This window comes from Anomaloglossus baeobatrachus, chromosome 3 (genome assembly GCF_048569485.1).
Source record: "Anomaloglossus baeobatrachus isolate aAnoBae1 chromosome 3, aAnoBae1.hap1, whole genome shotgun sequence".
NCBI classification, from domain to species: Eukaryota; Metazoa; Chordata; class Amphibia; order Anura; family Aromobatidae; genus Anomaloglossus; species Anomaloglossus baeobatrachus.
This window is the reverse complement of record NC_134355.1, coordinates 300029089-300048249: the sequence shown is the minus strand read 5'-3', so window position 1 is coordinate 300048249 and position 19161 is coordinate 300029089. Positions and strand designations below refer to the sequence as shown.

The 19161-nt window shown below is 41.6% G+C and overlaps 1 protein-coding gene across 1 annotated transcript in view; it reads left to right on the top strand.

Moving 5' to 3' along the window:
* The first annotated feature begins 3708 nt into the window (after positions 1-3708).
* CLVS2 (clavesin 2) overlaps positions 3709-19161 on the top strand; it is a 135818-nt gene continuing 120365 nt past the window's right edge. The window contains exon 1 of the mRNA XM_075339999.1: positions 3709-4972. Coding sequence (XP_075196114.1) covers positions 4584-4972 — 389 coding nt within the window. The 5' untranslated portion in view covers positions 3709-4583. The remainder of the gene's footprint in view (positions 4973-19161) is intronic.

The window sequence follows — 19161 nt, the reverse complement described above, 5'->3', positions numbered from 1 at the left end:
GTCTGAGCGATAAACAGGAAGTAGTTGTGGAGATCCAGGAAGTGTGAGGAGGGAGTTGGGTGTCCATGGCAACGGGTTTTTGAAAACGTAGTAGGTGAAGCAATATGGGCCTGAAAAAGTTGGTTGTAAGCCCCGGTTGGTGACCAAGGGACTTGTTGGTGAACAGAGCGAGTGACAGCATCTGAGGAGAGTGAAGGGAATCAGAAATTGCGAAGACAATACCACATCACTGTGTGATAAGCGATCCAGTTGTGCGGACCTGGGTCCAACTGAAAGAGCATCTGAGGAGAAGTTGAGGAGATGTTTCCCTCCCTGACAGAGCAAGTGATTGATGTCCAGTAAGGCCGTGAGTGACTGCGATAAGAGAGACGGTGTCCGGTGTCATCCCCATTGGAAGGATTCTGACAAGCCCTGGAAAGGAGTGATCCCCAGACTGCACCCTGAGGCTACAGAATTAAAGTGCTTGACAGGTGACTCTGGCATTGGCTGATAGCTGCCAAACTTTGTTTATTTTGCAATAAGTACTTATTTTTGGCGCCAAAGTTTTATTTTTATTTTTCTGGACTTGCTGCAGCCCACGCCGAAACATACCGGTGTAAAGTTACATTGGAGTTTAATGGTACCATAGGTTGTGAGATACCCGGGTATCCCTGTGATAAGTGTATAGTCATCATTAATTTAGTGTATTGTATTATTATCTGTGATAAGTTATACTCAGTGCGCCATCTCAGAGGTTCCATCAGACCACCCTCACCTAATTTACATCGTCTTTCCAGTTTGATAAATTTAACGTGTAGGTAAATTTGTTCCGGGTCCCAAATGTGATTTCCATATACTGGGATCTCTGAGATCGGTGCATTGATTTTCGGCTAGCGCTTAGTGTGTGAAAATTATTAATGGTAATGTTTTTAAGGGAATTTTGAGCTTATTATATTCTACATTTCACCGTAATTTGATCCCCATTTCAGTAAAATACTGTTGTTCATTTCTGCCTCAGTCTCGGTCTGTGACTAACTGGATCTTAATAGGACCTCTGGTCATTACACTGTGTGCTCAAATACAGCCAAATACAGCCCAACTGATTGATTGGCGTTTCATAATAGAGATGGACAATGAACCAAAACGCTAAAGCAACACAGGAGTTTATTAAAGTCAAGAAGTGGAATATTCTTGAATGGCCAAAGTCAGTCACCTGAACTCAACCCAATAGAGGATAGAGGATGCAGTTCACTAAACGTCAGACAGAAATACCCACAAACAAATAGCAACTGCAGTAAAGGCCTGTCAGAGCATTAAAAAGGAGGAAACACAACATCTGGTGATGTCCATGAGTTCAAGACTTCAGGCAATCATTAGCAGCAAGTGTTAGAAATTAACATTTTATTTCCAAATATTTAATTTGTCCAATAACTTTTGAGCCCCTAAAGTGAAGGGATTGAGATTAAAAAATGCTTTAATTCTTCACATTTTTATACAATCATTTTGTTCAACCCAATAAATTAAAGCTGAAGTCTGAACTTCAACGTCATCTGAATTGTTTTGTTCAAAATCCATTGTGGTAATGTATAGAACAAAAATTTGAAAAAATGTTATCTGTGTCCAAATATACATGAACCAGACTCTATACACAGCCATGATAAAACATAGGTAACCAGGTGTTTTACCCCTCGAACTGTGAATATAACATTGATGTAATCTAATTTGGGAATTCTAGTGAATTGTATTTTTGATGTGACCAGCACATCTATCATCTGAGATTCATTCAGTGATATTCAATACCTATTTTTTTTCCTTTTTTTTCTGTGTAATCTGAAAGAGGATTGTGTGGACTAGAAGAGCTAAAAAATGTGCACGCCTTTATGTTACTTGAATGCTGTTTATTCTGAGCACTGTATTAGCGAGGTTGTCCGCTACTTTTCTGTTGAAGATCTATTCTTTAGAAAGGTCTTCAAAATGTATATGTGGGAATCCAACACCTCAATCAATCAGTTGTTGCTACCCCTAATTAGAGATGAGCGAATCTTTCAAAGTTCGGTTCACCGATCCTTTCTGGGCCCCCGGTGTTTGTCGAATAATTCGGCAAACAGATCAGCGAACATACAGAGCCCATTGAATTCAATGGGAGGCCAAACTTATGTGTTATGAAATGGTGTAGGGGTGCTGTAAAAAAAAAAGAAAACAAAGCAGGACATACCGAGTCTCTGGCTGTAACTGCTCCCGCAGATGTACTTCCAGGGCCACTGATTATCCCTTATTCATATTCACTGCTTTCCCTGTCCACCCTCCTCTCAGATTGGCTGCAGTCAGACCCTGCCCCCAGGCAGCGTCTGTGATTGGTTGGAATCACGGGAACTGTTTGTGCGACAATATCATGGTATAAAATAAATAAATGGCGTAGGGTTGGTCCCCCCCATCTCTTGATACCAGCACAGATGAAACTCACAGCTACAACAGCTACAGGCTGCAGCCCCTAGCCGTGCGCTTATCTTGGCTGTGTTTCAAAATAGGAGGAACAGCATGCGGCTTTTTTAAAAAAAATATGTAAATAAATGATTTAAAAATATGGCATGTGGTCCCTCCCCAATTTTGACACCCAGGATTCTCCATCCATTAGATGTGACAGTCCCTGCACTTTACCCAGCTCTTTCTGATTGCCCTGGTCCTTCGGATAGGTCATCAATGTCTGGTCAGCGCACCACGCATCCGAGCAGATCAGCTCACGGTGCGATGACAATAGCAGGTAGTGGGATACTCTCAGTTCTGGTCCTACCCTGTCTTCTGAGAGCATCTGTGGCTGGGTACTGCATATCTGCAGTCTGTTGATTTGAATGGGAGGCATATGTGAAGTACCTGGCCACATCTGCTATCAGTTGACGGGGCAACTCCGGAACTGAGCAGTTCTGGCCATCTGCTGTCATTTCCAGCCCTGATAACAACTGATCGGCAGGGGTACCGGGTGTTGGACCCTGGCTAATGAGACATTGATCACCTATCATAATGATAGAATATAAGAAATTTTTAAGTGGGCACCACAAAATATTTAAGATAGTATATGGAATATAAGCTGATAAAGGGTGCTGACAGATTACTATGGCAAGAAGAATAAAGTAGAATGGAGAAAAAAGTAGCATAGAAAAGGCTGTGAACTCCCAGTAAATATATACAAAACATGGCTCTTATTTACAAAAAATATTGCAAAAACACTAACAGAGACATACAATTACAAACATTTAAAAATTGATAGAAACAAGCAGTATAAGGGATGGATGTAATAATCCTAAATAGGTGCCCCCATAATAAGGATAGGCCATCAATGTAAAAGTAGTGGACAACCCCTTTAAATCCAAAAGAATCTCTCACAAAATTAAATGTTATGCACTCTACTGTATATGGTATATAGTTAAATATTTATACACGAGAGATGAATGTTTATAAAGTTAGCAACATACAATCCAGCGTATGTAACCAAGGGCAGTTTGCAAGATGTGTTCTTCCGCACAAGCTGTAAGCTTATGGTGGGCTTAAAACAGTGCAAGGAGGGGCTGTTCAGTGAGTGGGACCACAAAGAAAAAGACAGCAGGTGCAGAATTCAATAGAGATCGCTAACAAAGAATTGTGAGTGGCATGTTGGGGGGAGATAAGAGCAGGGAGGATGCTGCATAGTACTGGCTGGGCCAAGGCTGACGTCAGCCAGCCTCCAGCAGGACCACAAGTGATTGAATGCACAAAACAGACGGGCAACCTCTCATCTCATTTCCATCCAGCCCACAGCAGCTGCAACACAGGAGCACAAGCTATGGAGGCAGGCTGGTCACTCTAGTGGTGGGAGCAGGTTTCTGAGGAGCAGGCATCATATGATCCAAGGTGGTGTGACAAATAAGGAGGAAGTGGAGCTACTGGACCATCCCTTTTCCAGAACCTTATTGCATGGGAAGGGACTGTCATCCAGATCAGCTGCAGTGAGCCACATGTACAGGAGCCTCCAGCCTCCTCCTTGATGCTCTGCTGGAGAAGGCTTGTCTCAGGTACTGCAAGGCTGCCGCATTCCTCACACCACCAGAGATGTGTACAGCTAGCTGTGTATATAGGATGGGATTTATATAACCACGGCTGAGAAAATCCCCTGCTGTGTGTTTGTCAGGCTTTATGGTACAGGATCACTAAAATAACAGAACACATTGGATTTCTGCATGCACAGAGCCACAGAGATTTCATCAGGAAAAGGAGATGCTCTTGGCTTGGGATAAATACACTTAAAAAATCATGGCCAAAATGCTGAGGATACTCAATGCTTTTGAATGTTAATGCCGCCTCCTGCCGCCTGGGGGCGCTCTACTCATCTGTTCAATTGTTATTCTTGAGCCTGGAAGATAAAGCAACAAGGGCTTATATTTGCTATTGCTTCATTCTTAATGCTGTGGAAAAAGGAAGGATTCAGTGATTTTACAGACCTGTATAGGAGATCTTTATACTGTTTTTCCTTTGTTTGAATTATTCATACATAGCTGTGTCCTACATTTTTTTTTTCGGGGCACAACTTGCCATCAGGGCCTCTCAGGAACCTAAGAGCTTGTCCAGTCAATATGACTCACTTACAGGCTGGCCTGTCCCCTGAGACACTGGAGAAAGCTCGCTTAGAGCTGAATGAGAACCCAGATACCTTGCATCAGGATATCCAGGAGGTAAGAGACATGGTTATTACTCGACCAGATATTGGTTTCCTCAGGACAGATGATGCCTTCATCTTGAGGTTCTTGAGGGCAAGGAAATTTAACCACTTTGAAGCTTTCCGCTTGTTGGCCCAGTACTTTGAGTATCGGCAACAAAACCTGGATATGTTCAAGAACTTCAAGGCCACTGATCCAGGTATAAAGCAAGGGCTCAAGGATGGATTCCCAGGAGTACTCTCTAATCTTGACCACTTTGGCAGGAAGATACTGGTATTATTTGCTGCTAACTGGGACCAGAGCAGGTAAATGTGGCATGTTAAAAATGTAATGAAACTGGGTGAAGCACAATAATGGATTAAATGCAATTAATAAGTCATACAATGATTGTTATTCCATGGTACATAGACAGAATGCAGGACTTAATATGCTCTATATGTTCATTTCTTTCTCCTAACACCACACATCATTTCTGGATTTCTAGGTTTTGGAGTGAGTATGGAAGTGTTGCTCTGTAGACATTTTATTTCTATTTACTCAATAATATTGCATTTTCAAGTCAATGGGCAAGTTTTGAGCATTGGATATGGCTCATATGTTAGTATCAGTCAGCTGTGGCATACGTAATGCAAATTCGTAAAAAAAAAAGGTGGAAAAATAGTGTAAAGATCCACATCCTACTGTGCAAAAAGGTTTATGTCTGTATTTATGTGATTGAATACTGTACTGCATCTCATTAAATCAGGTATTAGTTCTTTGTGTTGCCAAATATCCAACAGATATTGATTTTTGATGCAAGTATATGTCAGTTTTTATGCTATCTGTATCTTTTTGTAGCATGATTTTCATTATAAGGGTGCGTTAATCTATTTGCTGTACAGCATGTGTGACATTCATTACATATCCCTGCACTCTGATGAAATACCGACTGCACTGTTTATACTGGGCATGTGTGCACATTGGTTCCATGTCAACAGATGGCTTTGCTCTACAGAGTGTTCTGGTGACGTATGTGGTTCTGGTATAAATTGTTTTTATGTTCATTTAGCAGGTTTTGTTCTTCGATACACTATAGAGCATTTTTTTTTGGTCTCAGAGGAAATTAAAAAGATGTATCTTTGTAAGCCAACATAAATTAAAAATAGAATTCAAACAAGTTAAAGGAGTTTTCTCAAGTTGCATCTTCAGGAACACATGGCTACTGCTTTGCCAGGGGCAGTACGATCTTGAAGATTGACAGCTCGGACCAGGAGCATGGTTGCTCCATTGGACCAAACTGTGAACTCTCCAAAGCTGCTAGCATTGGAGAAGTGCATGGGAACTGAGGCAAGTTAGATCAAGTGACTGGCCAGCTTCAGAATGGTGCAAACTGGCCCTAAAGCATATAGTCTGCTTCACCGTGTGCTTCACATATAAATAACTAGACTGCATGGGAATTCAGGGTGGCTGATAACTTAGGCAATGAAGTATACACTATAGAATTATAGGGGATATCCATCCTTAGGGTGCAAGTCTGCAGTCACTGTGTGACTGTAGACTTGTGAATCCTCACAGTGCGTGCATTGCGTGGCTGCAAGTAGGCTATTTTCATACATGCTGTAACGTGCCGACTACACTTGCACGACCTCACTCAATGCAAGTTCAGATACTACTAGTCGTAATGTGGCCGAAAGTGTGCAATTTGCATACTTGCTGTCACATAACCGCCACCAGCATCGGGGAATCATGACAGTGCCCAACAAGTCTGCAGTTACACAGAGTGACTGTAGACTTCCACCTCAAGGCTGGGTAACCCTTTTAAAAACCTCTCCGTTTATGAGAAGAAGGCCGATGTTTAACCAGGGTAAATTGCGTTGTTTTTACAAATATTTACAATTTTGCGCAGATTTTTTAACTTGAAACAACCCCTTTAAGTGGCCTAAAGTTATAGTGATCTGAGAATTTTAGTGAAGATCTTGATAATTGATCATGGAATGGAACATGAACTGAACAGCTGAGAGGCACACATTTTTGATGCCAGCTTTTTCTGGATTGTTTTTTTTATAGGAAGAGAAAAGGTCATCATTTGGAGAGATGGTGCTGTCAAAGTTGTACCCATCTGCTTTATGCTGTAGGCCTTCAGCAAGAGACAGATTGGCAGTGCCTAGAAGGCTTTGGCACACTAATGGGGGTCATTTATTGAAACAGTCTGCGGCATTTACTCCGATTTTTCTAAATGTATTTTTTTATTTTTATTGAAAACACTGTACACCAAGACCTCTTTTACAGAGATCCATGTATATCTACAGTTAGGTCCAGAAATATTTGGACAGTGACACAAGTTTTGTTATTTTAGCTGTTTACAAAAACATGTTCAGAAATACAATTATATATATAATATGGGCTGAAAGTGCACACTCCCAGCTGCAATATGGAGAGTTTTCACATCCAAATCGGAGAAAGGGTTTAGGAATCATAGCTCTGTAATGCATAGCCTCCTCTTTTTCAAGGGACTAAAAGTAATTGGACAAGGGACTCTTAAGGGCTGCAATTAACTCTGAAGGCGTCTCCCTCGTTAACCTGTAATCAATGAAGTAGTTAAAAGGTCTGGGGTTGATTACAGATGTGTGGTTTTGCATTTGGAAGCTGTTGCTGTGACCAGACAACATGCGGTCTAAGGAACTCTCAATTGAGGTGAAGCAGAACATCCTGAGGCTGAAAAAATCCATCAGAGAGATAGCAGACATGCTTGGAGTAGCAAAATCAACAGTCGGGCACATTCTGAGAAAAAAGGAATTGACTGGTTAGCTTGGGAACTCAAAAAGGCCTGGGCGTCCACGGATGACAACAGTGGTGGATGATCGCCGCATACTTTCTTTGGTGAAGAAGAAACCATTCACAACATCAACTGAAGTCCAGAACACTCTCAGTGAAGTAGGTGTATCTGTCTCTAAGTCAACAGTAAAGAGAAGACTCCATGAAAGTAAATACAAAGGGTTCACATCTAGATGCAAACCATTCATCAATTCCAAAAATAGACAGGCCAGAGTTAAATTTGCTGAAAAACACCTCATGAAGCCAGCTCAGTTCTGGAAAAGTATTCTATGGACAGATGAGACAAAGATCAACCTGTACCAGAATGATGGGTAGAAAAAAGTTTGGAGAAGAAAGGGAACGGCACATGATCCAAGGCACACCACATCCTCTGTAAAACATGGTGGAGGCAACGTGATGGCATGGGCATGCATGGCTTTCAGTGGCACTGGGTCACGTGTGTTTATTGATGACATAACAGCAGACAAGAGTAGCCGGATGAATTCTGAAGTGTACCGGGATATACTTTCAGCCCAGATTCAGCCAAATGCCGCAAAGTTGATCGGACGGCGCTTCATAGTACAGATGGACAATGACCCCAAGCATACAGCCAAAGCTACCCAGGAGTTCATGAGTGCAAAAAAGTGGAACATTCTGCAATGGCCAAGTCAATCACCAGATCTTAACCCAATTGAGCATGCATTTAACATGCTCAAATCCAGACTTAAGACGGAAAGACCCACAAACAAGCAAGACCTGAAGGCTGCGGCTGTAAAGGCCTGGCAAAGCATTAAGAAGGAGGAAACCCAGCGTTTGCTGATGTCCATGGGTTCCAGACTTAAGGCAGTGATTGCCTCCAAAGGATTCGCAACAAAATATTGAAAATAAAAATATTTTGTTTGGGTTTGGTTTATTTGTCCAATTACTTTTGACCTCCTAAAATGTGGAGTGTTTGTAAAGAAATGTGTACAATTCCTACAATTTCTATCAGATATTTTTGTTCAAACCTTCAAATTAAACGTTACAATCTGCACTTGAATTCTGTTGTAGAGGTTTCATTTCAAATCCAATGTGGTGGCATGCAGAGCCCAACTCGCGAAAATTGTGTCACTGTCCAAATATTTCTGGACCTAACTGTATGTATGGTACTTAATGTGATCATTTAGACAGTTTGGACAGTATTGGACCGGATTTCCAATTCTGAGAATATCATATTGTTTTTTATAATAGGTATAAAAATAATCGCCCCTCCAGTTGTCCTTGGTAAACACATTCCACATCAAATTAACTCTCCAAATGATAGCAAGCATTTGCTTGCACTAGTAGTTAATGTATATTAGATGCAATCCAGCTGGATATTTTGGTCTCTTTGCAGGTTTCTGTAAATTTTCTGTCTCCATGCCTGCTGAATGGAGTGGATGCTTCCTGGTGTGAAGTAAGAGCTGTGATATATGCTATAAGCCAGTCACGTCTCCCTTTGCCATCCTCCACCCCTCATGCTGTTTTTCGGTACTGTATGTAGATTTTTTTAGTAACTGAGGAGGTTTCTGTAAATTTATGGAAAGTCTGCAAATAGTGAATAGAGGACTTCAGTCTCCTGGAAGTGTAAAATATGCACTATTCCCTAATCAGATACAGTCATAGGCAAAAGTGTTGTCAGTGTCACCCTTGAAATTGTTCCAGAAAATGATTGCAATTACACATATTTTGTTATACACATATTTATTTCCTTTGTGTGTATTAGATCAATAAAAAATTCACACAAAACATTATAAAGGGTACAGACACATTTTTTGGCACCTTTTCAAAATTGTGGGTGCACAACTTTGTATCAAGCATGTGATGCTCGTTCAAACTTATCTGTGGAAAGTTACAACTGTGGGCAATATGAAAATCACACCTGGAACCAGATAAAAGGGGAGAAGTTGACTCAGTCTTTTCATTGTCTGTCTGTGTGTGCCACATTAAGCATGGAGAATAGAAAGAGATCTGGCTGAGGACTTAAGAAACAAAATTGTTGCAAAATATCAACAATCTCATAGTTACAAGTCCATCTCCAGAGATATTGATGTTCCTTTGTCCATGGTGCGTAACATACTTAAAAAAATTACTACCCTTGTAGCTAATCTCCCTGGATGTGAACAGCAGAGAAATTTGCTGAAAGGTTCCAATGCAGGATAGTCTGGATGGTGGATAAGCAGCCCCAATCAAGTTCCAAAGAAATTCAAGCTGTCCTGCAAGCTCAAGGTGCATTACTGTTATCAACATTTGAATGAAATCGAACACTATGGCAGGAGACCCAAGAAGGCCCCACTAATGACAGAGAGACATAAAAAAGCTAGACTGCAGTTTTCCAAAATGTGTGCATGTCACAATCGTTATGGTAAAGCACCTTGTGGACAGATGAGATCATGATAGAGCTTTTTGGTAAAGCACATCCTTTACTGTTTACTGAAAATGGAATGAGACTTAAAAAGAACACAGTACTTACAGTCAAATATGGTGGAGGTTTAAAGATATTTAGGTGTTGATTTGCTGTCTCTGGCAATGGGTGCCTTGACTGTGTGCAAAACATCATGGAACCTGAAGATTACCAAAGTTTTTTGAGTCACAATGTTGTGTCCAGTGGCAGAAATCTGGCTTCACATCCTAAGTCATGGGTCTTCTAGCAGGACAATGACCCCAAACATACTTAAAATATTGCATATTACAAATAAGCATCAGTGCCCAGTAAGAAACCACATAGAAAACACCACATAGAGAAAGTAACAGCAGGAAGCAAAAGAGCACCCCAATTTTCACCAGTGAGTACAGTGGCTATGAAGGCTCGCAATACTATTGCCTTCACGGCCGCCATACTGACTGGTGATGTCACCACCAGCACTGACTCCACACCTTGCCTGCTCTTCTGTGAGGACCTATACGAAGGCGTTATAGCTACAGCATCGTAGGGGGTTCATTCTAAGTGCACATACGTGGGATAGACGTGGGATAGACTCAGAGTTCTTTAACTCTTTTGCAACACCTTCCCAACCAGAAAACCACTGCCACTGTTTCTCTGAGCTCACACCTATGACCTCGGTTTGTCCACCTACCCACTGATTCAAGCCTGCTGAAAACACGAATGGATCACAATAAGTTACTTTCATGCTCATCCCCCCTAATTATCTCTTAGTGAACAGTTATTTCATTTCTCATCTGAGAGTTTATTGACTAGTATTGGATGGAATAAAATGTAAATTGGTGTCTTGCTTTTCTGTTCTGATATTGTTCAGTTGGCACTTGTATATATATTGATTTATTTATGTTTTAATATCCTATAATATTTGATTTATTTATATACCGTATGGTGTCCATACAGTATATCTGGCATTACCAGCTATATTTATATTGTTTATTATACATTCATTCCTCTTGCTGACTACTTTCAAAATTGGTCCTATTTACTCACTAGTTTCTAGGAAATTAGGCGTAGAAGCATTTTTGTATATCTATACTTCAAAAAACAGCCAGAAAAGGAATGAAACAAATCACTGGAGAGTTCTGAAGAGGCAGCAATGAGTCTAGATCTAAATCCTATTGAATACTTGTGGCGAAATCTTAAAATTGCTGTTAGAAGGAACCCTTCAAATATGACCTGGAACAGTTTGCAAAAGAAGAGAAGTCCAAAATTCCAGTTGAGAAGTGGAAGAAGCTTGTTGATGATTATAAAAAGCAATTCCACTTATTTATTCCAAAGGGTTTGCAACCAAATATTAAGTTGAGGTGCCAGCAATTTTGTCCAGCCCATTTTTGAAATTTAATGTGAAATTATGTCCAATTTGCCATTCTTTTGTTCTAATACACACAAAGGAAATAAACATGTCTATAACAAAACCTGTAATTGCAATTATTTTCTGGGAGAAATAATTTCAATGGTGTCAACAGTTTCGGCCATGACTGTATATTACAAATTTCCAATTCTTGACATGTACTAGTGATTTATGATAAATAAAGTGATAGATACACTAACAGTCAACAGACTTTCACATTCACATGTAGACCTCTGGATCAATTCATAATGGAACTCAACTTTCCCTTACTGAAAAATCAATAAGCACTGTGAATTTATTTCCACACCTGGACCTCAACCACACAGTTCCAGCAAAGTAGCGAAAATGTCATAAAGTTTGTACTCCCAAATAGAAAATATGCTCCTATATATTTATGTTTGTAACTTTTTATTGCCTTCTGTAAAAAAAATCTGAATGAAATTATGACAATAGCAGAATAACTGCTACTAAATACATCTAATTACAGACCTGTCTCTAATGTCCCCTTTATTTCTAAACTCTTGGAACGCTTGGTCCAGTCCTGACTAAGGGGTACTTCACACACAGCGAGATCGCTACTGAGATCGCTGCTGAGTCACGTTTTTTGTGACCTCATTAGCGATCTCGCTGTGTGTGACACTGAGCAGCGATCTGGCCCCTGCTGTGAGATCGCTGCTCGTTACACACAGCCCTGGTTGGTTTTTTTATTGTTGCTCTCCCGCTGATAAGCACACATCGCTGTGTGTGACAGCAAGAGAGCAACAATCCTGAATGTGCAGGGAGCAGGAGCCGGCGTCTGACAGCCTACGGTAAGCTGTAACCAGGGTAAACATCGGGTAACCAAGGTGGTTACCCGATATTTACCTTCGTTACCAGCCTCCGCAGCTCTCACGCTGCCAGTGCCGGCTCCTGCTCCCTGCACACGCTAAGCGAAGCGGTGTGCGCTGGTAACTAAGGTAAACATCGGGTAACCATACCCGATGTTTACCTTAGTTACCAGTGTCCGCAGCTTCCAGACGCCGGCTCCGTGCAAGCGCAGCGTCGCTTGCATGTCGCTGCTGGCTGGGGGCTGATCACTGGTCGCTGGTGAGATCTGCCAGTTTGACAGCTCACCAGCGACCATGTAGCGATGCAGCAGCGATCCTGACCAGGTCAGATCGCTGGTCGGATCGCTGCTGCGTCGCTAAAGTGGGAAGGTACCCTATTCCACTTTCTCTCAGATAACGTTCTTCTTGACCCTTTACAATCCAGTTTCCACTCTTTATACTCTACATAAATTGCCCTCATTAACATCTACTTATAGCTAAATCTAATGGTCACTATACCCTGCTGATTCTTCTGGAGCTCTCTGCTGCACTTGACATTTTGGATCTTTGGTTCCTCCCCACTATGCTCCACTCCATAGGCCCCAAAGAAACTGCTCTCTGTTAATCCTCTTCAATGACTGCTCCTTCAGTGTATCATTTGTCATCTCTTTTTCCTTTCCGCTTCCCACCTATATGCTGATGAGCCCCAGTTATACACATCTTCTCCTGATATTACCCCCACATTACTACAAAATACCAGGGATTGTCTGTACATGTCACCGCTCAGTTGTAAAGTGCTGCAGGATATGTTGGCGTTAGAAAAATAAAATTATTATTATTAATATTATTATTATTATTATTATTATTAATTAACACGTGTCTTTGAAATAAAATTATTTTCTATACTTACTTGTCTTCAACGATGCTGTCTTCGACGCTGCTGTCACTTGTTTCAGGGCCCGCTCATTATGCTCATTGCATATTCACTGCACGTGGACCCGGAAGCAAGTGTGACAGCAGTGATGGAGATATCAGCACCACGGACAGTAGAGCCAGGGACAGGTGAGTAAAATGTTCCAGATCTCCGTGTGCTATCAAGGATAGAACACAGAGAACACACGTGTGCCAAAATCACAGCACACAAAAAGCCATATGCACCTTCAACACATCCGTGAAAAACGTGTGTTTTTCACTGACGTGTGAAAGAGGCCTAAGGTTGCCCAAACAATTAAGTACAAGATGTGCAAAGGGCTAAGCTACCAGAGTGGAAGTTATAGTTGCAGCCTTTACTAAAAGTATCTTGTGTTGTGATAACATCCTGTTAGGCTATGTGCGCACACTGCATTTTTTTTACCACAAAGATGCAGTGTTTTGATCTTGGGGTGAAGACAAAGACTAGTGTTTTTGGCCTAAAAAATGCAGGAGTTCTCCACATGTAAGGCCTCTACTGAAGTGAGCTGCGGGATTAGTGCTGACATCAATCAGGTGATGTGCAGTGACACGGCAAATCACATGAGTGACGTCACCGCTGATCTCGTGGCTCACTTCAGCCGTGGCCTGATATGCGGTAACAGGTGGAGGACTCCAGTCAGGTGATGTGCGATGATAGCTGGAGTCCTCAATCTGTTACTGCAAATTCGGCCACGACTTAAGTGAGCTCGAGATCAGCGGTGACTTCAGTCAGGGGATATGCGGTGACAGCTGAAGTCACTGCTGATCCCGCATGGCTCACTTCACTTGCGGACTGACCCTCACAGCAAGCAGTCATGTTCTATGGCCGCTCGCTGCGATTGTGAGCTGTAGCAGAGCTGGATGCATCGTGGGACCTTGTGTGGAATACGTCGGACCTGGAGGGTTGTGCTAGGGTTAATAAAGTGGTGAAAGAAGATGTTTTTTGTCTTTTACTTCAAATAAAGGATTTTTTTTGGGTGATGGTGTTTATATACTTTCACTTACTGCTTAGTGATGAGGGGGTGTCTCATAGACGCCTGCCATCACTAAGCTAGGACTTAGGCAGCTATGAGCAACTCCTTATTACCTTGATTGCCACCACACCAGGGTAATCGGGATGAGCTGGGTAGAGTCCAGGGATTGTCGCATCTAATGGATGCGGCATTTCCGGACGGCTGCTGGCTGATATTTTTAGACTGGGGGGCTCTCCATAACGTGGGGCTCCCCATCCTAAGAATACCAGCCCTCAGCCATGTGGCTTTATCTTGGCTGGTATCAAAATTGGGGGGAACACACGTCGTTTTTTTTTAATTATTTATTTATTTATTTTACTTCACAATATAAACCCACCCACCGATGGTTGTGATTAGTTGCAGTAAGACAGCTGTCACTCAGCGTGATGGTGGGTCTTCCTGCAACCAATCACAGCCACCGGTTAGCAGGGAAGGAGTGAATATGTTATAAACCTAATGAACGGCCGTCTCTGGAAGATAAAAGAGCTGCAGCGGCAGCAGTGTGCAAGCCGCCAAGTAATCGGTGAGTATGAAGTGCTTGCTCATACCCCTTTGCGCCCGATGCTGGTCCCCATACACTTTATATGGGGAGCAGTATCTGGCCAAATACTAGCGATCAATCCCCGCCGACCTCGAGTCTAGTCAGAAAAATGCACCAAAACGCATTTAAAATAACAACTTGTGTTTTTCATTGCAGTTTTCCACACCTAATTGAACTCAATGGGTGAAAAATGCAGTGAAAAACACCAAAAGAATTGACATGCTGCATCTTTGCGGTCACCACAAAGACGCAACCAAAAAAAAACTGCACAGTGCGGACAGCAAAAAATGAAATCTCATAGACTTTGTTGGGGAAGGAAATTCATGCAGTTTTGAGACCAAAACTGCACCCAAAAAAAGCACAAAAACGCCGCAAAAAACGCAGCGTGCGCACATAACCTTAAAGAACTACCTATATGGAAGCCATACAGTGTTAAACCTTGTAGTAGAGATATATGGACTACAGAGACTACTGCTGGCAGCCCAGAGAAATGAACATTCAATCAGTACATTTGTTTACTCACTTATATAGCGCCATTAATTCCAAAGTGCTTTACAGACATCATCATCGATGTTCCCAATGAGCTGACAATCTATACTTCCTATCAGTATGTCTTTGGAGATGTTCTCCTTTGATGGGATTTGTTCATTTTTAATGCCTTTCGAATTACGTACAATTAAGTCATTTTTAATGCAACAGTTTAATACAATCTTGTGCCATATAAGAAAAAGTATATATTAATATGGCAGCCTCTGGCTGATGTCATTATGAATGGAGGATGGCTACACGTGTTTTTATGTTTCTAACATTTCACTCTTTATAACCTGTGGCTCAGGAACTACATGTGGCTCGCAGGCCAAAATGTGTGGCTTGAATATGTATGCCAGCTTGGTGCATTAGCACCTGGTCTAGAAACCAGGTATGAAGAAAAGATTGTCACTTTTGTGAGTACTTCACACAGAGGAAAGGATCTGGATGGATATCGACTTACAGATGGTTAAGGTGGGGAGAATAAATATAGTAAGCTCGAGATCGGATGATACTGCTAGTTAGTGGTGGATTGAAGCTGGATGGAATAGGTGTGGAGGGTGTGCTTAATATTAAAATACCAAATTAGAGCAAATTATATGTAAAATGGATATAACTATATCGCCTATATGGGAAGGAAGCATAATGTCTTAGTGTGTTGGGTTAGAAATCAGATTAGGAAGAACAAATCTGTGCAATAAATTTCTTTGAGGGCCAAAAGTAGATCCCCCTATATAGTCTGTCATGATGCGAGAACTGACACCGACTCTTGATGAGCTATGTCCGTCATTTTGTGTTAAGTGGTTAAAGTGCAATGATTTCTTCATGAGACACATGGAAACCATTAATAATCCTACAACTTTAAAAGATCTATCAGTGATGCCATGTTACATGACTATGACATGCTCGCAAGTACAAAAACTGCCATAAAATACTGTTCACAACAACTTACTCAATTTGAAAAAAAATATATACCGTAACATTTTTCCTAAAAATATAAAATTCAAAGTAAACTCAGCTAATCTATATTTTAATAATTTTATTTAAGCCCTCCAGTTCTAAAGTGTATATACAAAATATCAAATAGGAATCTCTATTGAATGGATTGAATGTAACCTTGATACATGTTGATATGAGACCAAAATCCACATTTTATCCTTTGCAACATAAGGGAGATTAAACTGAGACATTTCAGGCATATTGATTTTGGTAATCTAACTAAGTAGGAGTTCTGGACAATATACTCGTAGAGTAAAAACAAGCAAGATAGTAATAAGGGTTGCGGACAAGCTGTCGTCTTCTTATTCCATTGAATAAGTTATGTACATCTTGCAGTATAGGCAATAGCACAAGAGAATGTCCTTGTGTCCCTTAGAGTTATATCTTCAAGAGTTTAATTTTTTTATTTTATTATTTTAGGGGCAATTGATTTGGGTTTACAAAATATGGACATGTGTTTTTTGAACAGTTGCCGCAATTTTATTCTTATTTTTTTTTACCGAAAGAACATAAGCTCACCGGTCACCCAATAATATCAGGATAGATCCAATCACTTGTCATTCATCTGAATACAAAGATGTATATTTCTATGCTTATGTTACCAAACTTCACTCTTATCTAATTTGACTAACTTGTTTTTTTTCTGCTGATTTCCATCACCCTTTTTTTTAGATCATTTTGATATTAGGATCTCTATATAGTCTGTGAAAATGATTACAAATGGGATAAGCTTCACAAAAGAGGGAAACTTGTAATATTACTAACAGAATTTTACAAAGGGCCAGAGGATATTTAATACATGTAGAGAAAAGGTGATTCCAGCAGCTAAATATTAGAGGGTTCTTTACAGTTAGAGTAGTGAGAATGTGACCATAAGAGTTTGCAATGGCAGATACTACAGGTGCGTCTCAATAAATTACAATATTATCAAAAAGTTACTTTATTTCAGTAATTCAATACAAAAAGTGAAATGCATATATTATTTATAGAGTCATTACAAACAGAGATCTATTTCAAGTGTTTATTTCTGTTAATGTTGATGATTATGGCTTACAGCCAATGAAAACACAAAAGTCATTATCTCAGAAAATTAGAATAATTATCACAAAACAGCTGGAAAGGCTTCCTAAGCATTTCAAATGGTCGCTTAGGGTACCTTCACACTTTAGCGATGCAGCAGCGATCCGACCAGCGATCTGACCTGGTCAGGATCGCTGCTGCATCGCTACATGGTCGCTGGTGAGCTGTTAAACAGGCAGATCTCACCAGCGACCAGTGACCAGCCCCCAGCCAGCAGCGACGTGCAAGCGACGCTGCGCTTGCACGGAGCCGGCGTCTGGAAGCTGCGGACACTGGTAACTAAGGTAAACATCGGGTATGGTTACCCGATGTTTACATTAGTTACCAGCGCACACCGCTTAGCTGTGTGTGCAGGGAGCAGGGAGCTGCGCACACTGAGCGCTGGCTCCTTGCTCTCCTAGCTAAAGTACACATCGGGTTAATTAACCCGATGTGTAATGCAGCTACATGTGCAGAGAGCAGGGAGCCGCGCACACTGCTTAGCGCTGGCTCCTTGCTCTCCTAGCTACAGTACACATCGGGTTAATTAACCCGATGTGTACAGCAGCTAGATGTGCAGAGAGCCGGAGCCGGCAGCACAGGCAGCGTAAGAGCGGCGGAGGCTGGTAACTAAGGTAAATATCGGGTAACCACCTTGGTTACCCGATGTTTATCTTGGTTACAGCTTACCGCAGCTGCCAGACGCCGGCTCCTGCTCCCTGCTCGCTTCATTTGTCGCTCTCTCGCTGTCACACACAGCGATCTGTGTGTCACAGTGGGAGAGCGCCTTTGAAGAAAACGAACCAGGGCTGTGTGTAACGAGCAGCGATCTCGCAGCCGGGGCCAGATCGCGGCTCAGTGTCACACACAGCGAGATCGCTAATGAGGTCACTGCTGCGTCACAAAAAGCGTGACTCAGCAGCGATCTCGGCAGCGAGCTCGCTGTGTGTGAAGCACCCCTTAGTCTGGTTCAGTAGGCTACACAATCATGGAAAAGACTGCTGACTTGACAGATGTCTAGAAGGCAGTCATTGACACACTCCACAAGGATGGTAAGACACAAAAGGTCATTGCTAAAGAAGCTGGCTGTTCACAAAGTGCTGTATCCAAGCATGTTAGTGGAAAGTTGAGTGGAAGGAAAAAGTGTGGTAGAAAAAAGTGCACAAAAAACTGGGATAACCACAGCCTTGATAGGACTGTTAAGAAAAGGCCATTCAAAAATTTGGGGGAGATTCACAAGGAGTGGACTGCTGCTGAAGTCAGTGCTTCAAGAGTCACCACACACAGACGTATCCAGGAAATGGGCTACAACTGTCAGATTCCTTGTGTCAAGACACTCATGACCAATAGACAACGCCAGTTTCGTCTTACCTGGGCCAAGGACAAAAAGAACTGGACTATTGCTCAGTGGTCCAAGGTGTTGTTTTCAGATGAAAGTAAATTTTGCATTTCATTTGGAAATCAAGGTCCCAGAGTCTGGAGGAAGAGTGGAGAGGCCACAAGCCAAGCTGCTTGAGGTCTAGTGTGAAGTTTCCACAATCAGTGATGGTTTGGGGAGCCATGTCAAGTTCCTCAATAAAAATATGACCACTCTTTACCCCAGAATACCAATGCAGAACACTAATGTGCCCCACAAAGTTGAGCATTGAATACTGATATGCCCACCATATGCGTCCTCAAAAAAAGTATGCCTACGCTGCATCATGTATACAAATATATCCCACATTGTACGTGTGAATAAAAATCTGCAATTTGAATATAAGGTGTTTCTGACCCTCTCCTGTTTTCCCCAAAATGCTGTTCCCAATCACCATTACTGAATAGGAAAGCCGATATTTCTTTTGATCATGATTTCTGGGAATGAACCATGATTGTTTCATCTGCATAACTGAATGGTGCAACAGGCTAAGAACAGTTCCCTTGCACCCTACAGCTCCACAAACATCTTCATTTGTAAGTGCTTTTTAAGGACACTGATACAGTCGAATCAGT